This window comes from Squalius cephalus, assembly GCF_949319135.1.
Source record: "Squalius cephalus genome assembly, chromosome: 7".
Classification (NCBI taxonomy): domain Eukaryota; kingdom Metazoa; phylum Chordata; class Actinopteri; order Cypriniformes; family Leuciscidae; genus Squalius; species Squalius cephalus.
The window spans coordinates 39,235,758-39,263,623 of record NC_137128.1 but is presented as its reverse complement, the minus strand read 5'-3'; the positions used below and the strand labels follow the sequence as shown (position 1 = coordinate 39,263,623).

The following is a 27,866-nucleotide window of genomic DNA, read 5'->3' as shown; positions in this document are numbered from 1 at the left end:
TTAATGTATGTATATATATATATATATATATATATATATATATATATGTATGTATATATATTTTAATCAGCTTCTTAAATGTTTCAAGTGAAGTATCAAGTCATCTGTCGTATCTGAAGATGTTTCAACTAAGATGCACATCTGGATTCTCAAGAGTGCAAGTGTCATATTTTATTGTCACCAACTGTACAGCAATAAACCTTTCTGGGATGTCCACGTTGACATGATATGCTTTATCCTATGGTGGACACAAAGGCCTCCAGTTTCAAGTGCCCTGGGTAAATCTGTCCCATGAGGCTCTGCATCTGTGTGTGTGTTTACTAGTGATGACAGTTAATGTAAACGTTCAGTCATAATTAATGTGCGATCACTCACGATAGGGTTCTAGTCCACACTCCTCCGGCCTCGATAGATCACTGCAGATACACAGAAAGAGCAGTTATGTAGCACTGAGTCATAAGGAATTCTTAGGAGAGCTTGCGTATATTAAAAAAATTTAGATATATATATTATGTTACTATAAAATATTAATATTATATAAAATGATATGGTCCTAGATAAGTTTCAATGAGAATACACACCCATTCCCACTGTGTTTCCAGAGCAGGATACTGAAAGACAAGGAAACATGGAAATCAGTCCATAAACATGTAATCTCTAGCCTTGATTTTCCTGATTTGAAGTGCCTTCCTGTAGCTCAAGCGCTAGCAAAGTCATGGGTTCGAGAACCGGAAAAATGTGTTCCTTGAATGCAATATATAATTCCTTGAGTCGCTTTGGATGAAAGCGTCTGCCATGCATAAACGTAATTTATACAAAAAATATTTGAAACTATATTTATGCAGTTTAATATTTTATGTCATTATGCAGTATTCAAAATAATATTATTTTTCATTTACAAAGATTTTCTAGGTCTTTTTGTACCTGAGTAGAGTTTTCTGGGGCAGAACGTGACCTTCGAACCCTCCTGTGTTAAGGGAGCGACCACGACGGTGTACACTTCTCCACACATGATGTTGGAGACGTCACATGCGGTAGCCCCCTGTGTCGTGCTGCAGGTGTAGTTGGAGCTGGTGCCGTACAGGTCGGCTGTGTAGTTGTACAGGCCGGGAGAAGAGCGCCAGTACACACGCAGAGTGTTGTTCACCATGCGGTAGAGTTTCACGCTGGATGGACAACACGCACCTGAGAGAGGTCACAGATAAAGAAAATGAGACGTGAAAGAGGAAGGTGCAGAAATGAAGTGCACTTACTTGTTCCAAGTCTCTGAACTGCATAAATCATTCATAAAACCATTATTTAATGGTTCACTCAAAAAATAACGATTCTGTCATCATTTACTCATCAAGATTGTTCAGAACAACTTGAGGGTGAGTAAATGATTTTTTGGGTGAACTATCCCTTGTATGGCTGAAGACAAGGTTGAATTGAATGTGAAGGATATTTGTAAGAATTGGATTTACAATTGATTTACATTTGTTGTGTTTACCATGGTACTTTTTTGTATATGGCATATATGCACACTACTGTCTTGTTTTTTTTTTTAATGTATTTTTGTTGCGTTTCCAGGCCCAAAAGTTATTAATTTATCTAGTCATTTATTTTCATTTTAAATATCACTTTAAATCAGACATAAGATAGACAAAATGTCATATAATCTGTCAGAACTTTTAATTCTTATTATACCCCAACAGATGTTTTTATTAATTAGGAAAACTTGACTTTTAATTTAGTTTTTTATTATTATTAATTTTAATTTTTACTTTCTTATGTAAAGTGCATTGAGAAGCTACCTTTAATAGAGCTATATATAAAATATTTTTTATAAATATCATTGATACTTATGATATTCATAATTATTTAAAAATACAGTTTTTCTTCATTTTTGGATATTTATTTTATATTTTAATCCTTTTGACTTTATTCTCATTCTTGTATTTTAATGGGTCTTTTTTATTTCATTTTTTTATTCTATCTATTGCTTCTTTTTTGTCTGTAAAGCACTTTGAACTGCATTGATTTGTTTGGAAAAATGCTATATAAATAAACCTTTCAAGTCTGTTGGGTTTTAAAATATAAATCAGTAAAATAAGGACACCAGGTTGAATCAAAAGCTCCCGCAAGAGTTAATGACCATTAACCAGTCATGTAGTTTTCTCATGACGACAGATATAACAAATGCACTCAACTCACTTGAGGAGAAACCATGGTATCTGCACTCTGTTTTATGTCCAGTAATGCTGAAGGCCTCCAGCGACACATTGTAGCTCGTGCCACACGTGATGCATCCCAACAGGCAGTGTGTGTCCATGGTGTGACATTTGGCATGACCTCTGGGGGACGTCAAAGACGTGACAAAAGACTGCGCCCCTGTGGCAGGCGACCAAGTGACGTTCGTCATGGACTGGGTCACCTGTTCAACAGTCAGAGTTTCTGGACAACAGGGACCTGGAGAGAGAGAGAGGGACAGAGAGAGGGTACATATTTATATCGCTTCACCATTTTCAACTATAAACATCTGTCTCCAGATGTTTTCCATCTTCATTACTGCACCTGTTTCCAGGGGAATGGAGTAGCTGGGAAGACTCTGTCCCGCTGCAGTGGTGGCGTAGGCGTTGACCTCATATACGGATCCACAGGACACGCTGATGTAACAGGAAGTGCCGCTGGACGAGCAAGTGAGTGAGTCGGTGTGACCCGCGCTGATCACGCTGTAGTTGGCCTGAGTGTTTGTAGCTGTCCAGAACACCTCCACTGTGGAAGAGTTCACCTGAGTCACGTTGAGGATCACAGGGGCACAGGGAGCTGAAACACAAACAAGCAGTATTTCATAAAAATGGATTGCATGTAACAGTGATGGTATCACATATTATGGTGGTACTTTGAAATATACCATGTTACTGAAATTAATGTGCCATTTTATAAGGCTTTGCATGGTTTGGTTGCTCATTATCTGTCAGAGCTTTTAATTTCATTACATGATTTTTCATGGACAGCCTTTAACTTAAATTGATTTATATTTATTGTTTATAATTTTAAAAATTATTCTTTATTATATTTAATTTCATATCTAGTTTGTCCTTTGTTTTCTAATGTAAAGTGCTTAAAAAAGCTAATATAAAAAAAGAAATATTATTAATATTTATAAAAATAATAAAAAGTTATTATTATAACATGGTATTTTAGAAAGAACACTGAGTACCATGTGAACACAATAAAAAGTATATTAAATAAAAATTATCATTATTATTTTGTATACATGGTCCAAAATATACCATGGTACTGCTATAGCAAATGTACAACAAAAAAAAGGTATTACGATGGTACTTTTTCGTATATGGCATTGTGCACACTAGTATCTTTTATTTTTTTCTAATGTAAAGTGCATTGAGAATTTACCTTTAAAGACACTATACATACAAACAAATATTAAATTAATATTAAATAATATTATTACAACATGGTATTTTGGAAATATTTTTAGTAGAATTATTACAATAATTAATATAATAATAATAATTATTATTATTATTTATTTTTTTATTATTATTAGTAGCATTGTATTTACATGATGCTCAAAGTATTTCCAAAAAAAATACCATGGTACTACTATGTATAAATGTACAACAAAACATGGTATTACCATGGTAATGTTTTGTACTGTATGTGGCATATATCACACTAGTGATCTCACGTGTGTACCTGTCCGGCGTGTATGTGCACTACAGGTGTTGTTGCATCCTCGTATCTCACTGCAGGGCCGCACCACCACACTGTACACACTGTCACAGGTGAGGTCAGAGAGCGCGCACACAGGAGCCGTGTCGTTGCAGTGGATCCATTCGCTTCCGTCTGCAGCGATCGTCTCGTATAACTCAGCTCCTCGAACTGCTGACCATGAGATCTCTAAAGTTTCTGTGGAAATCAGTGACACGGACACATCCTCTGGACAGCATGGGACTGAGGACAGAGAGAGAGAGAGATAGCAAAACGTTTACATAAAATATAAATATTAGTGTGTGTACTGTATGTCTTATATATATATATATTATACATAATATGTAAGTTTGGGGTCGGTACGAATTTTTTAATGTTTTTGAAAGAAGTCTCTTATGCTCACCAAGGCTGCATTAATTTGATCAAAATACAGACAAAACAGTAAAATAGTGAAATATGATTACAATTTTATATAACTGTTTTCTATTTCAATATATTTTTAAAATGTAATTTATTCCTATGATAGCAAAGCGGAATTTTCAGCATCATGTGATGCTCCAGTCTTCAGTGTCACATGATCTTCAGAAATCATTCTAATATCGTTAGCCTCATAGCATAATTGCCTACGTCCTATTTAAAAAAAAATGACTTAGGCAATTATACTGAGGCTAACGATATGCTGATTTGATGTCCAAGAAACATTTCTTATAATTATCAGTTGAAAACAGTTGTGCTGCTTAATATTTTTGTGGAACCGGTGATACTTTTTTTAAGCATTCACAAATGAATAGAAAGTTCAAAAGAACAGCATTCATTTGAAATGGAAATCTTTTGTAACATTTTTTATGTATTTACTGTCACTTTTGATCATTTTTGATATATATATATATATATATACACAGTATATATATATATATATAAATGTAAATCTGTCTGTGTAAAGTACAAACTTGTAGTATAGTTGACTATTTGTCCTGGCGGACTGGAGCCGGCCTGGTTGTAAGCGAATACGGTCGAGAGGTACGTGTATCCGCACTTGCACTGGAAGTGGCAGGCCCTGTCGGTGGTGTTGCAGTTTTCCTCTAAGCCATCATCGCTCTTCACGTAGGCGATGTAGTAATTCACCCAAGGAACCTCAGACCACATGACGGAGCAGTTCCCTGTGGTCACCTCCTCAATCCAGACCGAGTCAGGAGGACATGGGACTGAAAATGATTCAAAGAAGATGACAACCAACCGCACAACTATTTATTAATGTGTATGTGTGGTTTGTCATGTGTGCATTCATGTGTGAGTAAAATATACAGGTCAGAAGGTCCTCTGGGTTTGAAGGGTCACTGGTTCCGGCCTGGTTGGATGCTACGAGGGTGATGGTGTGGTTCTGGCTGCAGTTGAGAGGACTGATTATGCAGTAGAGGTCTGAAGAGCTGCAGTTCTGGCCTGTGGAGCTCACAGCAATGTATGTGTCGGCACCACGGACTGCCTGCCAATACACCGCCAGATCGAGAGAGCGACCTGGCGTCAACTGAACCTGTACTTCTCCTGGGACAGAAGGACCTGTAGAGAGTGGAACAGAGAAAGAAGAGTTGTGAATTTAAGGTTTGATTCATCATTTTATTAACTGGTATAAAGAGTCAGACAAAACACTTTGGTTAAAGGGAAAAAAAAAATTAAAGCATCAACTTAAAAAAAGTTGATGCTTCAAAAACCACGTAAAACGAACACGACGGTAGTCCATACTAACTTCTGGCCAACTGCGCTTGACGTAAACAACAATGTTGTAGAGTGTGAACTTGTGAAACTCACGCGAGAAGTGATGATTACGATGTGATGCAAAGCAATGGTTTAGAGTTTAAAAAGTTTGAAATATTAGTATTTTTCTCACACATACCAAATGTTTCGCTTCAGAAGACTGATTCATGAACTGGGTTCTTATGGATTAATGCCATGTTTGTTATGTGTGTTTTTGAAGTGTCAACTTTGAGAAATCCATACACTCAGATTCACAGAGATGAATTATGTTTTTCCCTTTAAAAACTAAATAGGTAATGCTCAACATGGCGGCTGTGGGAAACTAAAGGCCTGTTCACACTAAGAAGGATAACTATAATGATAACTTTATTAGTATCCACACCATCACACGATAACTTTCTGTTTATTATAAGCATGGGCTGCAGTTTTGTCTGTCGCGTTAAATGCTCAAGCTCTTTTAAGCAGGATTCTGATTGGCTGCCAATATTTTTATCGTTTATCAGCTGGAAAAAAATCGTTCTGAAAGTGATTCCAACTGAATCATTCCTCTATGCAGATAGTTGCCATTATGGTGTGTGCTATTTATTTTTATTTTTTTTAAACACTATCTTTATCGTTATGTTTATCGTCCTTGGTGTGAACAGGCCTTAAGTTCTGCTTCTTTCAATTAAAATGGCTTATTAGCAATATACCCTGTTCAAAAGACTATAAACGAGTCCTTACGTGTGATTTGGCTGATGGTGATATCGTCTCCTTGGTTCCCATCAGGATCCCAGGCATTGCCCTTGATGGAGTAGGTGGTGCCAGGCTGAAGGTCACTGAAGGTCATGTTGGTCTCAGACGTGTTACGTCCGACCCGCATGTTGGAACCCTCCATGATCATGACCAAGGTGTAAAACACTGCATTGTTCACTGGATTCCAGTTTATCACAATGGTGTCACTGCTGGGGGAGCTGGAATGCAGATCTGGGGCCACCACCACTGCAGAGAGAGAAAAAAATATTCATATATTAAATATTTTTAACAGCTGGACCGAAGCAATGAGAGCATCAGCACAGGAAGACTAAACAGCTACTGCCTCTGGTGGTGAGTTTCAGTCATTACAGCTGAAAAAAATGACCCAATTAATACACTAAATTATGAACCATTAGTCAAATTAGTTTATTGATATGTGCCAATGATAATCTTTTTTTATATACATAAAATATATTATTAGATTTAAAATGAGTATAGAATAAATGTCTGATAGGGACAGATATGTGATGTTGAGATGGAAATAACCTTCAGTGTGTCTGTAAGGTGAAATGGGATAGAGAGAATGTTCTGTTGTTATATGTGAAACTTTATGAAATCGGTCCTTCTTATGTTACGTCAAGCCGTCCCTTGGGGAGAGGCGACAGCCTAGTTCTCATGGTTTATCTTTTCATACAGTTTTGGGTATAAATATAAAGATGCAGTTACTGGCAACAGCTGGTAGAAGCCAGAGGAACCAACTCTGCACAATAGCTGCAGTAAACAATACTTTGTTATTGTTACAGGTTTTAAATACCAACTCATTGTCGACCAAACCGGGAGTAGGGCTCAGTTTTCATTCTTTTCTACAATGTGTGATCCTTAGTAAATTAGCTTTAAATAAAAATGTCTGGTCTGGTTTAATGGTCTTAGAGGGGTTTTGGGCTGGTTGTTTGTGATAAAGAGTCAGTGTTGCTTCTCCATCCCTCAAAACCGTGTCCTTATGGTTCTTCAGATCATGCATAATATATTGTAATTGTTCATGTGGAGTTTTACTGTTTCATTTCCTGTGGTTAGAGGAGTGGGCTTAACCTCTAGGGATGTGCACACCCTGGGTGGTGGGAAATGCTCATTTAAACTACTTTAGGAAATATCAGTTGTGCAAATGACAGTATTTGTTTTTCTCTTGCCTGTATGTTGTATTTATTGATTGTTTAAACTCTTTGTCTTAACTATCATTGAGGGAACTTGTTGAAATGTATAGAGAGACAAGAGTTATAGTTTTACAGAAAATGGTATGTTCCAATTAAATAAAGGTGGTAAATTTGTGCATGTAAGTGTTCAGAAGTGCGGCAGGAGGAACAGAGAGTGGTTTGGGGCAAAGGTTGTTAATGCTGCTTGAGCATGAGAAACTTCGGTTTCCAACAGTTAGTGAGAGAAGTTGATGCTAGTTCTTAGACTGTTTTTGTAACCTTTGTTTTTATTTTTGCTCTTATCCACTGTTGTATGGACCTTTTGCACTTCCTTGCCTTTAAAGTATTAAACTTCTTTTGGAACGACCTTTAAACGGATGCCTGGTGTGATTCTCCTGTGACCGCTCGGGTCTCTATCACATTGTTTCAACTGGTCAGTTTGGAGACAGCTGGCTGGCCATCTAAATCAGTTGAACACTAGTTTCCTCAGGTTTAGAGACCGCCTAAACCATCTTAAAGACCAGCCAACCACCTTAGGCTGGTTCAAACTGCTTTGTTTCTGTCACAAAACAGCAGGGATGTTAGCCCTTTTTAAAGTATAGAATAGCCAATATATTAATCAAAGGAATTTTTATATCAAGCAGAAGTTGTTTTAATTAAAGGCTGGAGTTTACCTGTCTTAGAGTTCATGGATAGAGAAGGCTGACTCCTTCCCCCAGTGTTGACGGACATCACGCTGAGGGTGTATTGGGTATAAGGCAGCAGATTGATCACTGTCCCGGGGGAAGTTACCACCCGGGTTTCAGAGAAGAACCCATCCTCGTTCTCTGCCCGGATGATGTAGCTGGTGGCACCAATCACTAGACCGAACTCCACTGTGATGCTGTCACTGTGTTTGGAGTAAGCCTGCTCTATAAAGGGAACCTCAGGGGCTGATGGGACACAATACAAAAAAACATAATAATTATATATATATATATATATATATATATATATATATATATATATATATATATATATATATATATATATATATATATAATTAGCAATAGCTTCATTTCTAGAAATAAATATTGTTAATTTCATAATGATGGTAGACTGTTATTGTAACACTGTTATTAATATTTTGGAGATAACTTATCACAATATTTTGCAGCTTAAAGTTCTTTATGAATAAATGGGATAAACAAAGAAATACAAAAAAATATATAAGTAAATTGTGAAATACTCATGAAGATTGAGGCTTTACATTTGGTTCCCACAGTTGTGAATATTGTTGCATGCTTTATATAAATAAATTCATATTCAAGACTGCATTCAACGTGTTAATGTACGTAGAACTTAATTTGTCTTAAATTAAATTAATGAATTATTAAATAAAATAAATAAATTATATAAATATTAAAACTTGTATATCAAAAATTATTGATTTTAATATTCAACAAAATGAAAAATGTATCTAATAAAATGAATACTTAGTTTATTATTATTTTAAAAGATCAATTAAAAAGTCACCTGTCTTAAATATCAGACCATAAAAAAATAAAAATAAAATGCTAAAGCCTTTTGCATCGGTGTCAAGATTTAATTTTTTATTTGTAATTTATCAAGGTAGTTCTTGTCCAACGGCGCAAACTTGCAGAAGTCAGAGGTCACCTCACCTGTAGTCTCCTCCGTTTCGGCGCTGCTGAGCACGTTCGCGTTGTCCATGGCTTCGACCCGCATCTTGTACACAGTGTTCGGGGACAAAGAGTTAACGGAGCCCATCACCGTGCTGCCGCTGAACTGCGCGAACACCGACGGCTCTGGGGAGTTTTTCGGCGTGGCGGTGATTTTGTACGAGCTCGCGCCGGATTGTCCGCTCCAGCGCACCGTCATGCTTTTAGAGGTGACGGTGAACACGGATAACGTGATGTCTGCACAAAGACAAACAGTAAAGCTATCATAATAACCATAATACTGTTTTCAAATATTTTTAAAACACACAACCCGGTCATTCCACAAAATGGTCGCCTTTTCAATTTTGAAAAGAAGAATTTAATATTTTGAGATTCGACATGTTGACAGTTTGTGGTTTACTTATCCATTAGCCTACTATTATTGTGTATTAACACGATAATTTAATGCTACAAATATCCAGTTCGTCAAATATTGAAGATCTCCTACCGTTTTGTGCTGTGCATATCTGTAAATTAAGAGCAGAAATACAACAAATCATTTTTTAAATCATGTTAGAAAGCATCCATTCTTCCTTGCTTATTTCAGTGGCAACTATTACTCTGTCATGTGGTATTATGTGCCATTAGTGGCCAAGGAAGCTTATTTGAGCATCACTCAGCACAGGTTTTAGATCCAAAAACTTTTTTTTTTTTTTTCCTATCCAGCATGAAAGTGTGTACAACTACAAAACATGCCAGAAATATAATAAAGAGGACTATTGTTCTATGCAATACAAATAACCTGTCTTTAAAATATATAATTATTTATTAAGAATCCCAATGTGCTTTTAATGTGCTATGTTGCTTCAACCAAGCATAGGCACAGTTAAACCATAACTTATTGTAGCCTATGTATAAAGAAAGTAGAATTTTTATTCTTACCTGTGGCACGATGATAATCAATAAGATTATGTTAGAAAGATGTAAATATTTCGACTCCATGCCTCAAATTCAGTTCTGCTCAGCTGCCTTTAGGGCACAGTCTCTTCTCCTGGATTGACTCTATTTCTGCAGGGTAATGGCTGTGCATGGCTTAAGTTCTGGGGGTTTTTTTTGTTTTTTTTTTCTGTTTTTTTTTTTCTATTACCGTCCAACAGGTATTTTATTGTTCTGGGAGTAGTGAGTGTTCACGTTTGCCCCCTCCCTCTGTCAGGGAGAGAGAGAGAGGACCTATCAGCGCTGGAGGACAACACACACAGCACAGGTACGCATCAATACACTTGAGGATAGACACAAAGATTCACTCTGCCTGGTCAATGGGCTGTTCAGCATTGATTGTTCTATTGTTATCAAATACACAAGACATTAAATGTTCTATTTTAAATATGAACTCGTATAAGATAATACTTAGTCTGAAAAGAGGCATTTATCATATTACATAGGCCTACTTATATGACAACTCTGAGCGGTTGCCCTTTCATAGCTCAGGTTATGTTTTGTTTTAGTACTTTGTCTCAGACTTTTAGTACTTTGCGTGTGTGTGTGTGTGTGTGTGTGTGTGTGTTTGTGTGCGTTTGTGTTTGTTTGTGTGCGTGTGTGTGTATGTGTGTGTGTCCGTGTCCTGGTAAACCCTACATTATGGAGACAAAATGTCCCCACAAAGATGGTAATATCCGAAATCCTTGTCCTTGTGATATTTTTTGGTCCCCATGAGGAAAACAGCTTATAAATCATACTAAGTGAGGTTTTTTGAAAACGTAAAAATGCAGAAAGTTTCCTGTGACGGGTAGGTTTAGGGGTAGGGTTATTGTAAGGGGATAGAATATACAGTTTGTACAGTCTAAAAAGAATTATGTCTATGGAAAGTCCCCATAAAACATGAAAACACAACGTGTTTATGTGTAATATCAGTTTCACAAGTTTCATGTAGCTGAATGACCAGAGGAAATATAAAAGCCATAAATCTGTGGTTTGTGTCAGTGTAACATGACATGCTATAGTATATATCTTACAGGGAGCTTAATTTTCCTTTCTTGTGGATATGTGGGAATTTCAAAACCAAAGCAGAAACCAAACTGTCAATTCATTTTGTATAGCGAAACAAATTACTGTTGGCTTAGGTTGCTCCGGCTTTGGGGTATGTTATGTTATGTTATGTTATGTATACAGCCTTCAACATGACTGATATATCATGAAAAATTTCCAAAAATGAAGCTTTGCTGTTACTATAGCCAGTTCTTAGGGAATTTATTCAAATCTCTCATTTGAAAGAAACATGTCAGACGATACTAAACTACACAAGTTTGGGTTATTATTATTTTTTTTTTTTTTTACATTTGAAAGAAATTAATATTTTTATACAGCATTAAATTTAAATGCATTGAATTGATTAAAATTGACAGTAAACACATTTATAATGTTACAATAGATTTCTATTTCAAATATACACCGTTCTTTTGAACCTTTCATTCATCAAAGAATCCTGAAAAATAAAGAATCCACACAAAAAAGAAGTTTCCACAAAAAGTAATGATGCTGAAAGCCACTGAGTGTGTGTGTGCGTGTGTTTGTGACCAGAATTTAACTTTCAGAGCAAACAAAAGTGTGTCATGGTGTATTTTAGTTTAGAAGTCAAATTAAATGTTTTAAAAACAGCATACCAAAAAACATTAACATTTTTTAAAAAAAATTCAATATGTAAAAAATGGCCAAATGGTCAATAAAGAAAGGAAGAAAGAATAGTGTATCTATTTCATTCAGTTTGGGCTGATGGCAGACAACTCAATATCCCAGCCTGTAAATCACACTTATCTGGGTCACTGATAGGTTGCGTTTGCCTCAGCATTGTTAGGTTTTCAATAGAGAATTGAGCATCAGAGTTGTAGCATATTCATGGGAGTCATGGGAGAAGGACATCTGATTTCTGACATAAAGTGTCTCTAAAGTTAGTGTATTTTACACTGAAATTGTTTACAGTGGAGCTCCCAGTGAGATGTTGAAAGTGGCATTATACAAGACAAGAATCACACCTGTGATGTTTCTCCATTGTAGAGAAGCATAATGTAATAGAAGCATGCTTAGAACCTGCATGCTACATCAAGTGAAACATCTGCCAAAGCATCATGACCACATGCCTAATATCCTGTTGGTCCTCCGTGTGCTACCAAACCAGCACCGACTCACAGAGGCATGGCCTCTACAAGTCCAGTGGTATCTGGCACCAAGACTTTAGCAGCAGATCCTTCAAGTCCTGTAGGTTGTGAGGTGGAGCTGACGTGGATTGAACTTGTTGGCCTAGTACAATCCCACAGATCCTCAATTGGATTGAGATCTGGGGAATTTGGAGACCAGAGCAACACCTTGGAACTCTTTATCATGTTCCTCAAACCATTCCTAAACAATGTGTGGCAGGGTGTATTAAGGGAACACTATTGTCATGAAGGGCTGTACCTGGTCTGCAACAGGACTCACCAGAGCAAGGTCCAGTTCTGATGCTCGTGTGCCCATTGTAAGAGCTTTCGCCATTGGACAGGGGTCATCATAGGCACTCTGATTGGTCTGCGACTACGCAACAGAGTGCGATGCACTGTGTGTTGTGACACATTCCTCCCATAACCATCCTTTTGTGTGACTTGTGCCACAGTAGGCCTTCTGTTGGGTCGGACCAGACGGGATAGCCTTCGTTGCCCTCGTGCATCAATGAGCCAAGGGAGCCCAACACCCTGTCACCATTTTGTGGTTTGTCCTTCCTCGGACCACAGTTGGTAAATTCCTACCACTGCTGACCGGAGAATCCCACAAACCTTGCGGTTTCAGAGATACTCAGACCCAGTTGTCTTGCAATAACAATCTGACCCTTGTCAAAGTCACTCAGATCTTTATTCCTGCCCATTTCGCCTGTCTCCAACACATTGATAACGAGAACTGATTATGTGTAATATGTCTCTCTGGATGAATGGATGGATGGATGGATGGATAGATAGGCAGCATTTTATTTGTTGGTAATATGTAGGTAGCATTTTATTATTATTTTTTTCATACAGTTCAATCTTAAAAAGGACACAAATGGCACTGTTGTACTTCTTCATACTGTATATTTAAGGGCTAGAGAATGCTATTTAGACCATTCAAAGGTTTCATTCAGCTTTCTTATACTGCTGGGACTGATGACAAGTTTAGTTTACACCTCTGTGTCATAGATTTCTCAGTTGCTCTGTCATAGTGAGAGTAACCCTGCAGAAACATATTAAATCAGGTTACACAGACAGATTAATGTAACGCATTTCTACTGTATCCTCAGGCAAAGATTAGTCCAGTTTTTTTTTTCTAATTTCCAGACATGTATGTGTGTTTTTATACACAGCGCAAGCTGCTTTACACAAACAACAGCAACGGCCAGAGGCTTACCACACGCATAAGATATTGGCAGAAACTTGTCCGGTGTCATTTTTCAGTCTAGTGATAGCTAATGGGTGATATGGCTAACAAAGTGATAGTCTTTTGAAACTTAGGGATGTTTATGGGAATTTAACACAAAAAATTCCTAGTTTCAACAAAACCTTCTCCTTAATAACATGATGGTATGTGATAACGGAAGTCAGGGAGAAAATCTTTAGGTGTTTTATGATATGTTATACTGGAGACAGGCATTCTAGTATTGTGTTATTATAGTTGCATCACACTTACATTGTTGTTAGTATTGTGTTGTATTGATAAGTTCTACTCTGCCCCCTATTGATCACTATTACAAATAGAAAAATACAAACTTTCAGGTCAGCTTTTTTTTGTTTATTATTGATGGTAATGCAAAATCCACAGACACTATTAAACGAAGTGTAAAAGCAGATGCATGAAAGGATTCATACTGTAATTTAATGTTGTCGTTGTTGTCTGGAAAGAGTGAGTTCCAGCACAGCTAGCTGCCCGCTCTGCTGCTGAGAGGACGGAGGCCCTGTAACTTCTTCTGGAGCTGAGCCTTGGCCAGGTCAGCAGAGAGAGCGTCCGCCATCCTGTCCGTGGTCTGCTTCATTACAAAAGCTGCCTGCAGGGCCTTGTCCAGCGTCTTATGTATTGATTCCTCCTGGTAAGCATTAAACACAAATTGTATGTTAATATATAATACACTACACTTTAAAAGTTTGAGGTCAATACAATTTTGTAATGTTTTTGAAAGAAGTCTCTTAGTCTTATGCTCAGCAAGGCTGCTTTTTTGATACAGTAAAACAGTAATATTATGAAATATTATTACAATAACAGTTTTCCTTGTTAATAGATTTAACAATATAATTTATACCTGTAATGGCAAAGCTGCATTTTTAGCAGCCATTACTTCAGTCTTCAGTGTCACATGATCCTTCAGAAATCAATCTAATATGCTGATTTGGTGCTCAAGCAGCATTTCTTATTGTTATCAATGTTGAATACTATATAAGCTTGTTTCTTCCACGGAATAAAGTTAATTGCAAACTTTTTTCTCACAATTTGGACTTTTTCCCCTCAGAATTGTGATTAAAAAAGTCATAATTGTGAGATATAAACTCATAATTGTGAGAAAAGGTCAGAATTGTGAGATAAAAAGTCGCGATGACCTTTTTTATTGATTTATTCCATGGCGGAAACAAGCCTCCATAGAAAAAAGTTGTGCTGCTTAATATTTTTGTGGAAACCGTGATTCTTTGATAAATAGTTCAACACAACAGCAATAATGTTATATCATTTTAAGTCTTTACTGTCACTTTTGATTAGTTTATTGCATCCTTGCTGAATAAAATTATTTCTTTCAAAAAAAAAATCTTGCTGACCTCAACTTTTGAATGGTATGTTATGTTAATACGTTGGGGTTATATTCTAAATAATCAACAATATAAAGTTTTTAACATTTTCCCCTTTAAATCCAAAATGTTAGCATTATTAAATAGTGTGCTATCATTGTGTTGTGTGAATGGTAGCTGTTGGACAGTCTAAACTGACTCTGCTGGTGTGGTGTCGTCTTCCACTTGTCCGAGGCGAGGTCCGTTGAAAGAAGACGTTACTGGGAAGCAGTGCTGAGTCAGATTGAGTAGAGCGCCTCCTACTGGACACTGGTTCAGATGCTTGATCTCGCACTTTGAACCTGGGAAAACAGCCACCTACTATTATCAATTTTCAATACATATCACATAGTATATCACACTAGGTTTATGTGTATAGTTTATAATCTATTATCCTTGACAGATCAAACTGCATATGTCCTTTGGAAATATGATGTGTTTGACATAATGAGCAATGACACATTGTTGGGTACATCATTAGTAGATTGTGTGTCTTTTAACTGATTATTTGCTTACCCAGCGGGTAGACTACAGGAGGAGCCATAGTTGACCTGCAGCAGAGGCTTATGGGATAGATGAGCAGGAATAGAAGGGGCAGGATATGTGCTATTTAAGAAGATATTCCTCAAGTTTCCCACTGAAACAACAAAGGACACTATTTCTTCACTTGGCTTTCCACCGCTGTAAACATACACTTTCTATGACATAAACAAATTGATTAATCACGATTAATAGCATCTAACATAAAAGTGTGTGTGTGTGTGTGTGTTTATTTACACACATATATTATATAAACACAAACCTTTATGTTAGATGCAATTCTTCGATGTGACAGCAATATATATATATAATGTTTAATGTTCTGTTCTCAAATTTATAATATTTTACAAAAATATATTTTTTTGATGGTTTAATTACCCTAACTTGTAGGGTCATTTAAAATGAATAAAAAAATATGTGTGTGTGTGTGTGTAATACACATTATTCGATTATTAAAGTGATTCCTCACTTGCAGGTCTGTAACTGGCACTTTTGATGGTTGGCTCAGTGTTGATGCTGTGGATCGTTGGCCCAACGCTTACTCTCTGATGGCTTCCAGACTGGCTGAACTGAGATGTGTCCAAAGGAAAGCTCTCCGCTGAGGCTGGGACCATCGCGAGAAGAACATTTGAGTACTTTTGTCTTACTACATGCTGGACTGTAGCAAAAATGCTATTTATTAAAAGCTATCATACCCCTGGATGAGGTTTTGGAGTCATGTGACCTCTTCTCTGCAGAAGCACCAAAAGAGGTGCGTATTTGTCCGTACGGTGGACTGAAGGCTCTCTGGAAACTCATAGAGGGATCTGAATCTTCACCATCTGTAACTGACAATACACTTATTCCCTTTCAGTTTCTCTTCAATTTCACTTAACTAAAACTATATAGACTAAACACAACTTTAGCAAACGTCAATATTTAACTGCATTAAACCACATTTAGAACAAATGTATTGCTAAAGAAGAAAGCATGAACCAGGTTGTGAAGCTGTCACCTTTGCTTTTGCTGAGCTCCATATCAGAGGAGATCCAGTCCTCAATCTTCTGAGAGTTTGAGTCTGTCTTTGCACGTCTGATGATGATGTAGTGAGAATTCACATTAGTTTGGCTAACTTCCAAACCTACACTCTTAATAATAAAGGTTCTTTATTGGCATCTATGGAACCTTTAACATCCATGGAATCTTTCCATTGCTCTTAAATAATTATTAAAATGTTCTTTACACTTAATAAAAAAAATCTTTTAAGAACTGTTTTTTGGGGGAACCTAAAATGGTTCTTGTATGGCATTACTTTTTTTTTTGGAATCTTTATTTTAGGCGTAAAAATCTAGTTTACTTGTACACCAATGGGATGGTAGCCATTCTTCAACCCCAATTCAGAGTACCTGCTGGAGGCGGCTCTGTTCTGGCCACGGGTCTGTCCCTTGTGCTTCTTCTCCAATGGACACCTGCCATTCATATAATCGGTCCTCTTGCTCACATGAGGCAGGTGACCAAGGCTCTCCTCTAGCGCCCTCTTGAGGCGAGACACCTCATACTGCAGTGCGAGGATAACCTCACTACTGTGAAGAGCACAATTGAATTATGATGGTTTCACAAATTGCAGGTATAAACTACTTCCTTTAACACTTACTTGTGACATGAACAGTGTGATGCTGAGTGCATCTCATTTGCAGAATGGCTCTTTCCCAGCTGAATGTCTTTTCTTCCTTCAGTCACCTGGTTATGCATGGGAGTGGCGCCACCTACTGATGCAACATTCTTTTTTGAAACTCTAATAGTTGCATTCTGGGTAATGGTTTTTGCTTCCATGCCTGGTGGAACCAGCTGTTCAAATTCCAGGTGATTCACTGTGGGCTGCACTGGTCTTGGTGCCATTGATATAGTTGTTCGTACATTGGAGTGGGAGGCTTCACTGTCCGAACCGCTCATATTCACCATGCTAAAGACATCATCTGAAAGCGCAGAACTAAAGAGCACATCAGATAAAGTACTTTTTTTTTTTTTTTCAAATGTCAGTTCTTCTACAGAGCATTTTTCATTGAAAATATACAGTTTATAATCTGAAAACAAAAACACATTTAGCATTTGTAATCTTGTATTTTGGCATTTCAGTTTTGTAAATATTGCAAATATACACATTTTTCAGTCCCTATGATGAAAACAGCTTATAAAACATTATAAAGATTATGATGTTTTTTGAAAATTTTAAAATGCAGAAAGTTTTCTGTGATGGGTAGGGTTAGGGAATAAAATATACAGTAAAAAAAAAAAAAACATTGTTTATAAAGTCCCCATAAAACATGGAAACCCAATATGTGTGCGCGCGTGTGTGTGTGTGTGTGTGTGTGTGTATGTGTGTGAGAGAGAGAGAGAGAGAGAGAGAGAGAGAGAGAGAGAGATATTTACCTCACAGCACTAGGAGGTGTTTGGGACAGTCCTGTGTTTGGACGGCTCAGGTAAAAACTGCCAAAGCCACTGTCAGTCTCTGGACTTAAAAATCTCTAAAAGAACAAAAACACTTTCTCTGTCATTTTGTCCTTTGCAGAAACAGCCCAAACATTCTGGAAGTGACTCAACAAATACCTTCAAACAATAACACTTCTAACAAAAAAATCACAGTATATCTAGCGAAATTTGGGGATTTTTTTTAATCTTTCATAAAAAAATGACATCTCATGTATGCTGTTTATCTCACAAAATGTAATGTTTACCCTGGTAATTTTACACAGTCATACAATTGTTCCTTTAGGGGTACAACAGCTTGTCACTCTGGCACGGACAACGTTGTATCTTACCCTAAAATGTTCATAATAGTACATTCCTTACTAGTACCTTATTAGTATCTACTTTAAGGTACTAATGTGCCATTTTTAGGAGTAGATAAGGTGCAATAAGTTGTTCTCTTAGGGGTGCTGTCCCATTGACAAGCTGTTGTACTCCTAAAGGTAAGGAGTGTATCAATCCATGAGGGAATGTGATGATTTTTTCCCTTAACAATCAACATTGACATCAACTAGGCCTGTAACGATCCTGAATTTTGTTCTGATTTGTCATAAATAATTCTGTTTGTTCATGTCACTTACAGTGTAATCCTAATACATAATTTTTTTAATATATATTTTACTTGGAATCATATAATAAAATAGGCCCATATGATTTACTTTAATGCTGTGAAAGTTAATATTAATATAATTATTTATGATTAATAATATATTATTATATAATAAAATGCAGTCTCATTAAACCTACAAGCCGTTATTTCATATAAAAAAAAGACCTGTGACTATCTTTGTGTACTTTACAGCAGTTTTAACCATAATCAGATCAATAATTTCAACTGGCCTATTAGCAACGTTGACATTCTTGCAGAATACTATCTTGTCCATGTAAAATAGTCTGTGTTTTCTCACAGACAAAATCTCTTTCTCTCCATGTTGTCCTTTTGCGGTGTATGTGTTTGTTACCTGTGTTTTGTCTGTGGTTGGCTGAGGAGAGTGTCCAGTAGACGCTCCTACAGAAGGGAACGAGGCATCACTGGGTCTGATCTTCTCTTCGTACCTGAGAGAGGAATGACGATCACAGCACCCATAAAAAACAAGGTTCTTTTTACGTTTACAGTAGTTTTAGATTTTTAAGACTCTGATAATGTTTGCACCATTGTAACTAAGAATGTCCAGTGTTAATGCAACAAAGGACTCACATTAGCCTTACAAAAAAGTCTGTGAGAGCACCATGGAACAATGATGATTTTAAGTACTTCAAATACAGTACTTCAAAAATACCATAGTATAAATATGGTACCGTGTTTAGAACTAGTGTAATGTAATAAAGTAATGTTAGTGTAATGCAATAAAGCAATAATATATCCACAAGCATGCAACATGAATCACTGGATATATCTAATTTTCTGGACAAAACTAGACAAACATTTTACTTCCATCAAAAGTTGTATAAAGTAATTATATTCATCTGAGAGCTATTTACAATCATTAGTTATTTCAGTAGAATTGTGTTACTATTATAGTTTTTATTAATATTTAGAATATTTTTTTATTTTATATATATATATATGTTTATATTGTTTTTTATTTATTTCAGTTTTATTTATTTTAGTACATCAAGTTAACCTAACTGAAAATGAGAGATGTTCCCCTGGCAACTAGCTGAAAAAAAATATGTTTATATATATATATATATATATATATATATATATATATATATATATATATATATATATATATATAATTTTTGTTTATTTTTTTCCATTAGCGTTTATTTTATTTCAAGTAACGAAAAAAGTTTGATGATTTTAGTTTCAGTTAACTAAAATAACCCTGAATCATGCACCTTTGATTTACCATCTATTCCTGTACAAATTTAACTTCTAAAATTACAACATACCATCCCAGTTAAGAATACACCAGATTGCAGTGCATGCACAGCCACAAAAATACAAATCTGTCTGTAAATACTGACCTATCGTATGTCAGCTTCTTTAATGAAGTTGAGTTGGACAGTTGTGCCAGGATGTTGTCTTCCTCTCTTGCTGTTAGTCTGTCCTCCTCTTCCTCATTGGCAGTTCCAGGCGTTTCAGTGGAGAAGGTGGAATACCTCAGAGGAAGATACAGAAAAACTGACAGAGGGAACTAAGTGTTTCCATAATGAAACTGATATTCCCTCGTCCCTCCTCTCGACCTGTAACCCGATCATCCTCGAGTGAGCTGTGCTAAATATCACGATACGCTCCCTCCTCTTACAACCTACATCAGTGATCTTTTAAGAGAACTAAACACGGGACTGGATCACAACATTTCTAATTAGCGTTACCCATTAGAATTAAAATAGAATCTTTCTCACACTACAGCTGAATTTGTTTGCGCAACCTTGCCATATAACGGCATAATGTGAAATTAATGTACAGAAACATCTTCTTTAAAAAAATCTGGGACTGTGACTTGTTTAATGCGTTTTGTTAATTGCAATGTTAATGTCAATGATTATGGAGTTCGAACCGGCAAACTTTTGATTACCACCCCAGATACATTCCATATGCATTTCTTAGTCTTTTTTTACCTTTTAAAAAATAGCTGAACATGTGCCGGTATAACACAATATATCACGGTAATGAACATACAAGGTATATTATGCACTTTACATGCAAATATGTTTAAATGTTTAAGTTAAGAAGGTTTTAGTAAGCAGAACTGGCAGATTTTTATTTTGTACATATACATTTTAATTACTCTTAACTTGAAATATTTGAGTAAGCTAATTCAACAATTTAACTTAAAATGATCATGTAATCTCAATTTAAATATTTTTAGTAGTGTAAACTTGGCTAGCTTTAACTAATTCAGCAAATGCTAACATGCTAATTGGTAACACAATGCTTTGATGGCCATATTAATTGCTGAATGAGTACAACAGTATAGAACATTTAACATATCTGTTTTCAAACTAAGCGCATGCTCCATTTGTCACCATGATGATAACCCCCCCAAAAAACGGCACATAACAGAAACTCCAAACCAAAATTTAGGAATCCCATTGTCTTAATATTTTTCAGTAAATAAACTTACTGCTTAATCGAAAAAATTAAGTAATGTGGAATTGTCAAGTTCACATAACTTATTTTTTTTCAATTAAGCATTAAGTTTGTTTACTTCATAATTTTAAGACAGCGAGTTTACAAGTAATTGAACCGAACACTTTTTACAGTGAAATTATCATAGCAAAACATTAAACACTACTAAATATCCCATTTTGCATTAATCTTGCACAAAATAAATGTTATATAACACAATAATAATAATAATAATAATATAACAGCCCAGCCCAGTTTCAGTTTTATGTAAGTTTGTCTAAATTAAAAGAAACAAGTTCATAAAACTCAAAACAATTAAACAATTCCGATTACTTAAAATGTGTCAGTTTTGTGAACTCAAAAGAAAAAGAAAGTTCTAAATACTCATAAAAGTTCATTTGATTAAACTAATTTGTTTAATTTAAGTTTACCCTACTCAAACCAATTAACTATTTTGAGCATTAGGGTTTACAGTGATGAACACCTCAAAATACTTTGAATAATTCGGAAAAGAAAGAAAGTCAAACCATACTTATGTTTCAAACAGCCATTGCAAATTTTGTATTCACTGTGGTTTATCACTGCACTAAACAATACTTATTTGACTTAATATGCTATTTATTTTCACATTTTAATCTGGACTAAAACATGGCACAAAAGATATCTATATCATTTTGTGTAATTTTTATTTTTGTTGGATTTAAATGTTCAGAGTTGAGAAGAGAAGAAACCTTGTTAAACATTATTAAGACTTCAAGCCTTTGTGTAACTTAATTCAATACCATGATAAAAGCTACAGCAATTATCGTGATATGAAAATGAGATACCGTCACATGCCTAAGTGTGAACACGGCCTATGTGAAGCATTATGTAGGCAATAACAGATGAAGAAGAAAATGTGGCAGTACTGTAGATGGAAGCTGTTTTCTGTGTAGCCGGGAAAAGGCTCGTCAGCTCTGTGATCTTCATTGTCCTCTTCATCATCATTGTCCTCCATGTTGTGTCTGACCGAGGAGATGCTGAAGACCGACTCCTGTAACATGACATGTTTTTTCATTCAGACCTAGCATCCACAAAACCTACCGCGGCCCAGTCATTTAGTTCTCACGTTACATAGCAAAACAACACATGCAAACGGATATGAGGCACACAACAATATCAGTTTCGCTGTGCGTGTCCACATGAGCATTAATAATTGCTGACTCTTAACAGAAGTTGTTTAAACAGAAATTGCATAAGCTAATTTTGACATGTTGTGTGTGAATGAAGGAGGGAAAAGTGAAGGGTAATAATGTGGTAAGAGAGTGTCATTGACAATCAAGTACTGTCTAATGCCATGAATTTTTGTCCAAATGTCACCTAAAATGCAGATCACTTGTGTGTATTACCTCATGCAGTGATGGATGGGATGATGAGAGAGGGATATTTTCACAAGGAGGAGGAGATGGAGTGGAGGATGAGGAAGGAGGATAGTAAACATGGCAGACGTTTCTGTCTATAAGCTCTTTTATGTCCTCCAGGTGCATTCCTATCCTGAAAATCTGCCCCTCGACCTCCCTTAAACACAAACATGAATACACAATACTTGCAGGTTGACCCTTTGACCCATGACAGTTTCATTTCCTTGTTTAGACTTACAGGAATCAGTCGCTAAATACAATTACACTACCTGTCAAATGATTGGACACACTTGAACGAGTTTGTTTCTGAAGGTTTTTGAAACCTTTTAATGTAAAGGCAAATGCAGACAGTATATGACTGAAATTAGTTTTATAAACAAATATAAATTTTGCCTATGTACAGTATAAATTTTTAGTTTTCGAATTTTTTTTAATTAAAATTTTTTTTTTAATGTTGGAGTCGAAAGCTTTCTAGGCAGTGCTCCGACATGTAGCGCAATTGTGAACTATATTTACCAAAGCAAAAAGATATAACCATTACATTTAAAGTCGTGATGAAATTGAAGTAGCAACTGATGTTTTCTTTCGTATTGTGGCGATTATGATAATATGATTAAACATTACAAGGTCTAAACTTTTTTTTTATATATAAAATTTACACAGATCGTTCACAATAACGTTTACTAAATAGGGTGAATTTTCATTACTTGCAAATATTTTGGTGGCCAAGAGAGCTCAACACGCTGCAACTGAAGAAAACATTTGCAAATTGAAAAAATTAAGAAAACATCTTCATCAGTTTGACAACACATGTGCTGCAAATACTCACAACAACCACAAGGGGACCAAAGGGGACAAAACTGGCTGGGACATTTCTATTGTTCAATGTCTACTTGTCAGTGGTGTTGTCAGTGACCTGAAAGGTGAGTTTTTTTTGTTTATTTTAACATCTCATTATATGGTAGTTGTGATTGTTTACAGCACATTTCTGTATTTGGTTGTGTTGTATTTGCATCACACGTGTTGTCAAACTGATGATGATGTTTTATTTCTTTTTATTAATTTTATTAATTAGTCTTTTTCTATTTGCATGTGTTTTCTTCAATTGAGCTCTCTCTGCCACGGTACAATATCCATGACTTGAATGTAATAGAATTTACCATCACTTGCTTATAATTTGAAGTTTTCTTGATTATAACAAGAGTATTCTAGTTTTCTGAGGTTTCTAGATCATGCTGTGTGTTAGTAGTAAAACACAGTCCAATCACATGACATGTCTACCTGTCAGGGTCAAACGCTCCTGTGTTTCTGGCTAGACCCCTATAGTTCTGCATCTCCAGAGCACGATGCTCCTCCCTCTTTGTGAGGTAATTCCTCTCCAGCTGATCCTGGGCCTCCATCATGCTCTTCAGCACCTGTGGAAATATCCACTAGATATAATATAACGTTTACTTTTTTCCCATTTGGGGGCTATAAACCTACAACTGCTTGATTTTGTTTTTTATCTTATGATGAAACAGTGTATTATAAAAATGGCTTTGTGCAATTCATGATTAAGTATGTACAGTTACCATCTGTTGCTCCTCCACATTCATTGACATGGCGGTGACACATGTTTTGAATTCATCCACCTGGAAAAGAAGAAAAATACAGATGCATCATGCACCCATCAATGCAAAAGCTGAATGCATGTTAAAGAGAACTAAAAATATAAGGCACAAGGCAAATCTTTGAAGACAGGTCTTGCTAACTCATCTGTACCTTCTGCGTAAATGATCTGATGATGTCTCTGAGCTCAGAGGTTAGTCTTTCTCCATCTGTCAGGCTCTGTGATTCAGTTTGCACAGGTACAGAGTTGTGAAGACTAAACTGCTTCTCACTTGGACCTGTTGAACATATTATACTCAAGATGTGAGGACACAAATGCAAATGTAAGTGTAAAATATAAACACAAGTCATGCATCTTTTATCTTTTAGCACTTTTGATCATTTTGTACTTAAGTATAAACCACTTGATGATCTCTTAACAATGTTTCTTGATTCACTCTCTTAGGAGGAGGTCTGTTTAATGCTAGCTCAAATTTCCCTGGCAGGGGTTCTCTGCTGCCAGGGTTACACTGTACTACAGTATTCAGCTGGAGAAAGAAATACAATAGCTTCTTGCCTGCGGCTGGTGCTTGTGGGATATTTGCTGTCAGTTTGGTGTTGTCATTGTTGCTAGTTGCATCGTTCCAGTCGATGGATACAGACGGCTCACTGGAAGCATGAATCTGCTGCTTAAAAGAAAGCAACAATATAACCTGCTCAAATTGGGCTGCAAATCAGATTAAAATGAGGACATGTTGAAATGCGGATCATATCTGTACACTATTGTAAGAGCAGATATTAAACAGGCATATTGTGTATAATAATGTTTATACTTTAGTCTGGTATTCTGCCTTTTGTTTGAGATTATAAAGACATACATATAAACATCTAAATGTTTCAACATTAATGGAAGATCCAACTTTTTAAAAAATCCTCTTGAGTCTCACCTGACCAATTAGGTTTTCAGCTTCTGAGTATTTAGCGAGCAATCTGTCATATTCAGCCTGTAAACAAATGAAAGGGTCACTTTTTTAAAAAAAGTTTTAACCTTTTGATGAATTTTTGTTCATGCAATGAAAGTCAATTGGGTCCAAAACAACATTAGACTCCAATGACTTTCATTGTATGAACAAAAAACACTACTTTACTCGTTACATTAAAAAAGTAATCTGATTAGATATAGCTCAAGTTACTTGTAATGCATTACCCCCAACACTGCTATTTACACAGTTTACTTTATACACTTCTCACGTTCTTGTAAGATCGCCTTTCTGTCACACTTCAGCGCTTTTTATATTAAGGTCAAAACAGCTTGATGCCTGACTCGAATCATGTAAAAGATCTATTCATCCTAAGCAGTGTAATGTTGTAAATATAGTCACCTGTAACTGATGCGCTACTTCCTTGTCTGTAAACACATTGTGCTTCTCCGGTGGCATGGAGTCCTCTAAAACCCTGCTGATGATATCTGCTGTAGCTTTACAAGAGGAGGTGGATTTACCCAGAATGCCTGGGGACGACTGGGCTCGGGCCATAGCTGGTGACTGGCTGACGGGTTTAACGCTTCCATTACCTTTTGGTATTTTGACTTTAGGTGCCACTTTAGAGAAGTCAGGAAGGGGGTAATGCACCTTTCCCTGTCCGTATTTCAACTCACTGTAGGACCTGGTCCTGCTGAAGGAGCACTTAGGATTCTGTGCATCTGCTTTAGATAGATCTAGAGAGTTGGCACTGCTGTTCTGCTTAGGACATTCATTATCATCATCAATGATGCAAGTCGTTCCAGGTTTCTTAGATGAGCTTGACTCATCTGGAATGTTTATTTCAACCAGTCCATGACTTCCAGAAGTTCTGAGATCAGGTTCCTCCATCACATCCTGAATCTTCTCTTTCTCTCCTATGCTGACCTGTGGAGCCCGAGAAGCTCTACTCAGCACGGTTTCATCAATGCTGTCCATCAAAGACATCTCAGGTAGGGTCTCTGCTTCAATGATCCTGCTTGAGTTAAGCAGCTCCTCCTGGGAGAAGTGTCTGAGCAGGAAGTCAGTGATGTGGTTTGCAGGTTGACTAGGTGTGGCTAAGCGAGGAGCCATGTCCTCTATTGCTTTATGATTAGATAGAAGAGCATGAGTAAGATTAGACTGGCAAGCCTCTGTTTCTTTTGCATTACCAATTTGCCTACTAAACTTATCAAGTGTAGTGAAAGCCTGACTGGACATCACGGAAACCATTTCACATGGAGATGATTTTAAATTCGTCTCTGTTTTGTTGTTGGTTTGCGTACCATCATACGGGAGCTCTTCATGTTCTTCATCACTGGTGTTGACAGCATCATCCTCATGTGTTCCAATGATTGGCTTTACTGCAGTTTGGAGTTTCTGCATTGGCGCCATGATTACATTTCCCTTCTTGTTTCTGGTGTTTGAATGCTCTGTGCGTTCACTATTGACTGATTCGACACTCTCTGATGAGCCCTCTTCAGTCTCACATGACTCTGACAGCTCTGCATTATCTGTACACAAAATAAAAAGACAGTGGTTTTGTTAACATTTTTAATGTCTTGGTAAAATGTTATAATTTAAAGCCATTAGGAGACACTAAAACAGGATTTCACTTTTCAATCAAAAGAGTAGGCTATGGTAAAGTGTTTTTGGCAAAACTGTAAAGGAGATCTAGCTGGCACTGGGTCATTATGACATCATTGCTGGCAATCAGGTTTTAAATGCATTCAGTCAAAGTCAGTGGGAGTTTTTATAACTTATCATAAATTCTGAATGATTACCATACTTATACAATACCATTCAGAAGTTTGGGGTAAGTTTGTAAAAGAAATATATGATTAATAAGTTATGAGAACATATGTTCTTACATTGTTTTAACTCATCAAAATAAATTAAGCAGTTACAATTTCTTTAAATTTGTACAAGATTCAACTCATTTTTTAAAGTCAGCTTAAAGTAATTTAAGTTGAAATGGCTGTGGTATTTACATGATAGCCTACTACTCCATGGTTGGTACTTTTTTATCAGTGACTAAAAAACTATGTTATTGCCATAGTACATGTGCAAAAAGGTGGTATTATGGTAGGCTACTATGTGCAAAAAACCATGGCAGTTCCATTGTAGTTAAAAATAAACTGTTGGGATTTCATACAGATCTAAGTATTTCTTACCAGTGAGTTGCGGGCTCTGAGGTGCACCAGTGTCCTGTGAGAGGTGGACAGTGAAGGCGCCCTGCATGTCGCTGAAATGCAGGCTGTCATCATCACTGATATCTACAAATATACTTTGCTCAATGTGTCTTTCCCACAGCACCGATGAAGGTCTGCTGTGAGCGTCATCTTCTCCGTCCATATCCTCTGCGTCTCCCGCTGACGCTCCATCAAACCTGCTCCGCGCTTCTCTATTCATTTCTTAGCAACAAGAATACACAAAAAGTTAACTGTTACAAATGCAAGTGCATTTGTGTTTTTCAATCATAGGATATATCTTGTAATTATATTTATATTATAATAAATGGTAATGACTGAATAATTTGCAACTATTTATGATGCTTTCTAAATAAAAAGGCCTATCAAGAAGAAAATTAACACTACACCGCTAGGTTCCTCTAATAATATGACATTGCACTTACTTTGTATGCTTGTTCCATGGGTTTCTAAGGGTCATACAAGTATTTGCGCACTCCTCTTGCTTGTGTTCGGCTCTCTTATAAATGGATGACATAACAGCTTATTGGGAAGCTACAATGAAGGCTCTGTCTAGTTTCTCAAGCCTTTGGCGCTGGATCATCTTGAGCATTTTAAATAATAAATGCCGTATCTGATGCTGATTCTTTGGGCAGGTGCTACACGCGCACGGGGGTGGGATGATGAACAGTGGTTGATATGG

At 36.5% G+C, this 27,866-nt stretch overlaps 2 protein-coding genes and 1 long non-coding RNA gene across 3 annotated transcripts in view; 1 reads left to right on the top strand and 2 right to left on the bottom strand.

Annotated features, from left to right (window-relative positions):
- Positions 1–10,108, bottom strand: part of fndc7a (fibronectin type III domain containing 7a) — a 13,742-nt gene extending 3,634 nt beyond the window's left edge. Inside the window, exons 1-13 of the mRNA XM_079875461.1 lie at positions 9,995–10,108; positions 9,561–9,579; positions 9,056–9,310; positions 8,069–8,326; positions 6,193–6,450; positions 5,023–5,274; positions 4,668–4,922; positions 3,703–3,960; positions 2,554–2,805; positions 2,194–2,448; positions 925–1,185; positions 582–611; positions 376–416 (exon numbers count right to left, since the gene is read on the bottom strand). Coding sequence (XP_079731587.1) covers positions 385–416; positions 582–611; positions 925–1,185; positions 2,194–2,448; positions 2,554–2,805; positions 3,703–3,960; positions 4,668–4,922; positions 5,023–5,274; positions 6,193–6,450; positions 8,069–8,326; positions 9,056–9,310; positions 9,561–9,579; positions 9,995–10,054 — 2,445 coding nt within the window. The 5' untranslated portion in view covers positions 10,055–10,108 and the 3' untranslated portion in view covers positions 376–384. The remainder of the gene's footprint in view (positions 1–375; positions 417–581; positions 612–924; positions 1,186–2,193; positions 2,449–2,553; positions 2,806–3,702; positions 3,961–4,667; positions 4,923–5,022; positions 5,275–6,192; positions 6,451–8,068; positions 8,327–9,055; positions 9,311–9,560; positions 9,580–9,994) is intronic.
- Positions 9,257–16,655, top strand: LOC307161021. Its single transcript, XR_013821671.1, has 5 exons — positions 9,257–9,327; positions 10,210–10,316; positions 13,951–14,135; positions 15,001–15,545; positions 15,878–16,655. It is a non-coding gene; the product is annotated as an uncharacterized lncRNA (long non-coding RNA).
- aknad1 (AKNA domain containing 1) lies at positions 13,822–27,866 on the bottom strand. The gene is made up of 22 exons (XM_079875460.1): positions 27,610–27,866; positions 27,149–27,388; positions 26,261–26,488; positions 25,359–26,080; positions 24,924–24,980; positions 24,554–24,662; positions 24,151–24,275; positions 23,955–24,020; positions 23,671–23,804; positions 22,378–22,546; positions 21,898–22,022; positions 19,882–20,016; positions 18,870–18,963; positions 17,812–17,906; positions 17,036–17,371; positions 16,788–16,964; positions 16,397–16,473; positions 16,098–16,229; positions 15,872–16,006; positions 15,379–15,499; positions 15,023–15,164; positions 13,822–14,132 (listed from the first exon to the last, which is right to left on the bottom strand). The coding sequence occupies exons 2-22, from the start codon at positions 27,384–27,386 to the stop codon at positions 13,968–13,970; spliced, it is 3,582 nt and encodes a 1,193-aa protein (XP_079731586.1). The 5' UTR covers positions 27,387–27,388; positions 27,610–27,866; the 3' UTR covers positions 13,822–13,967.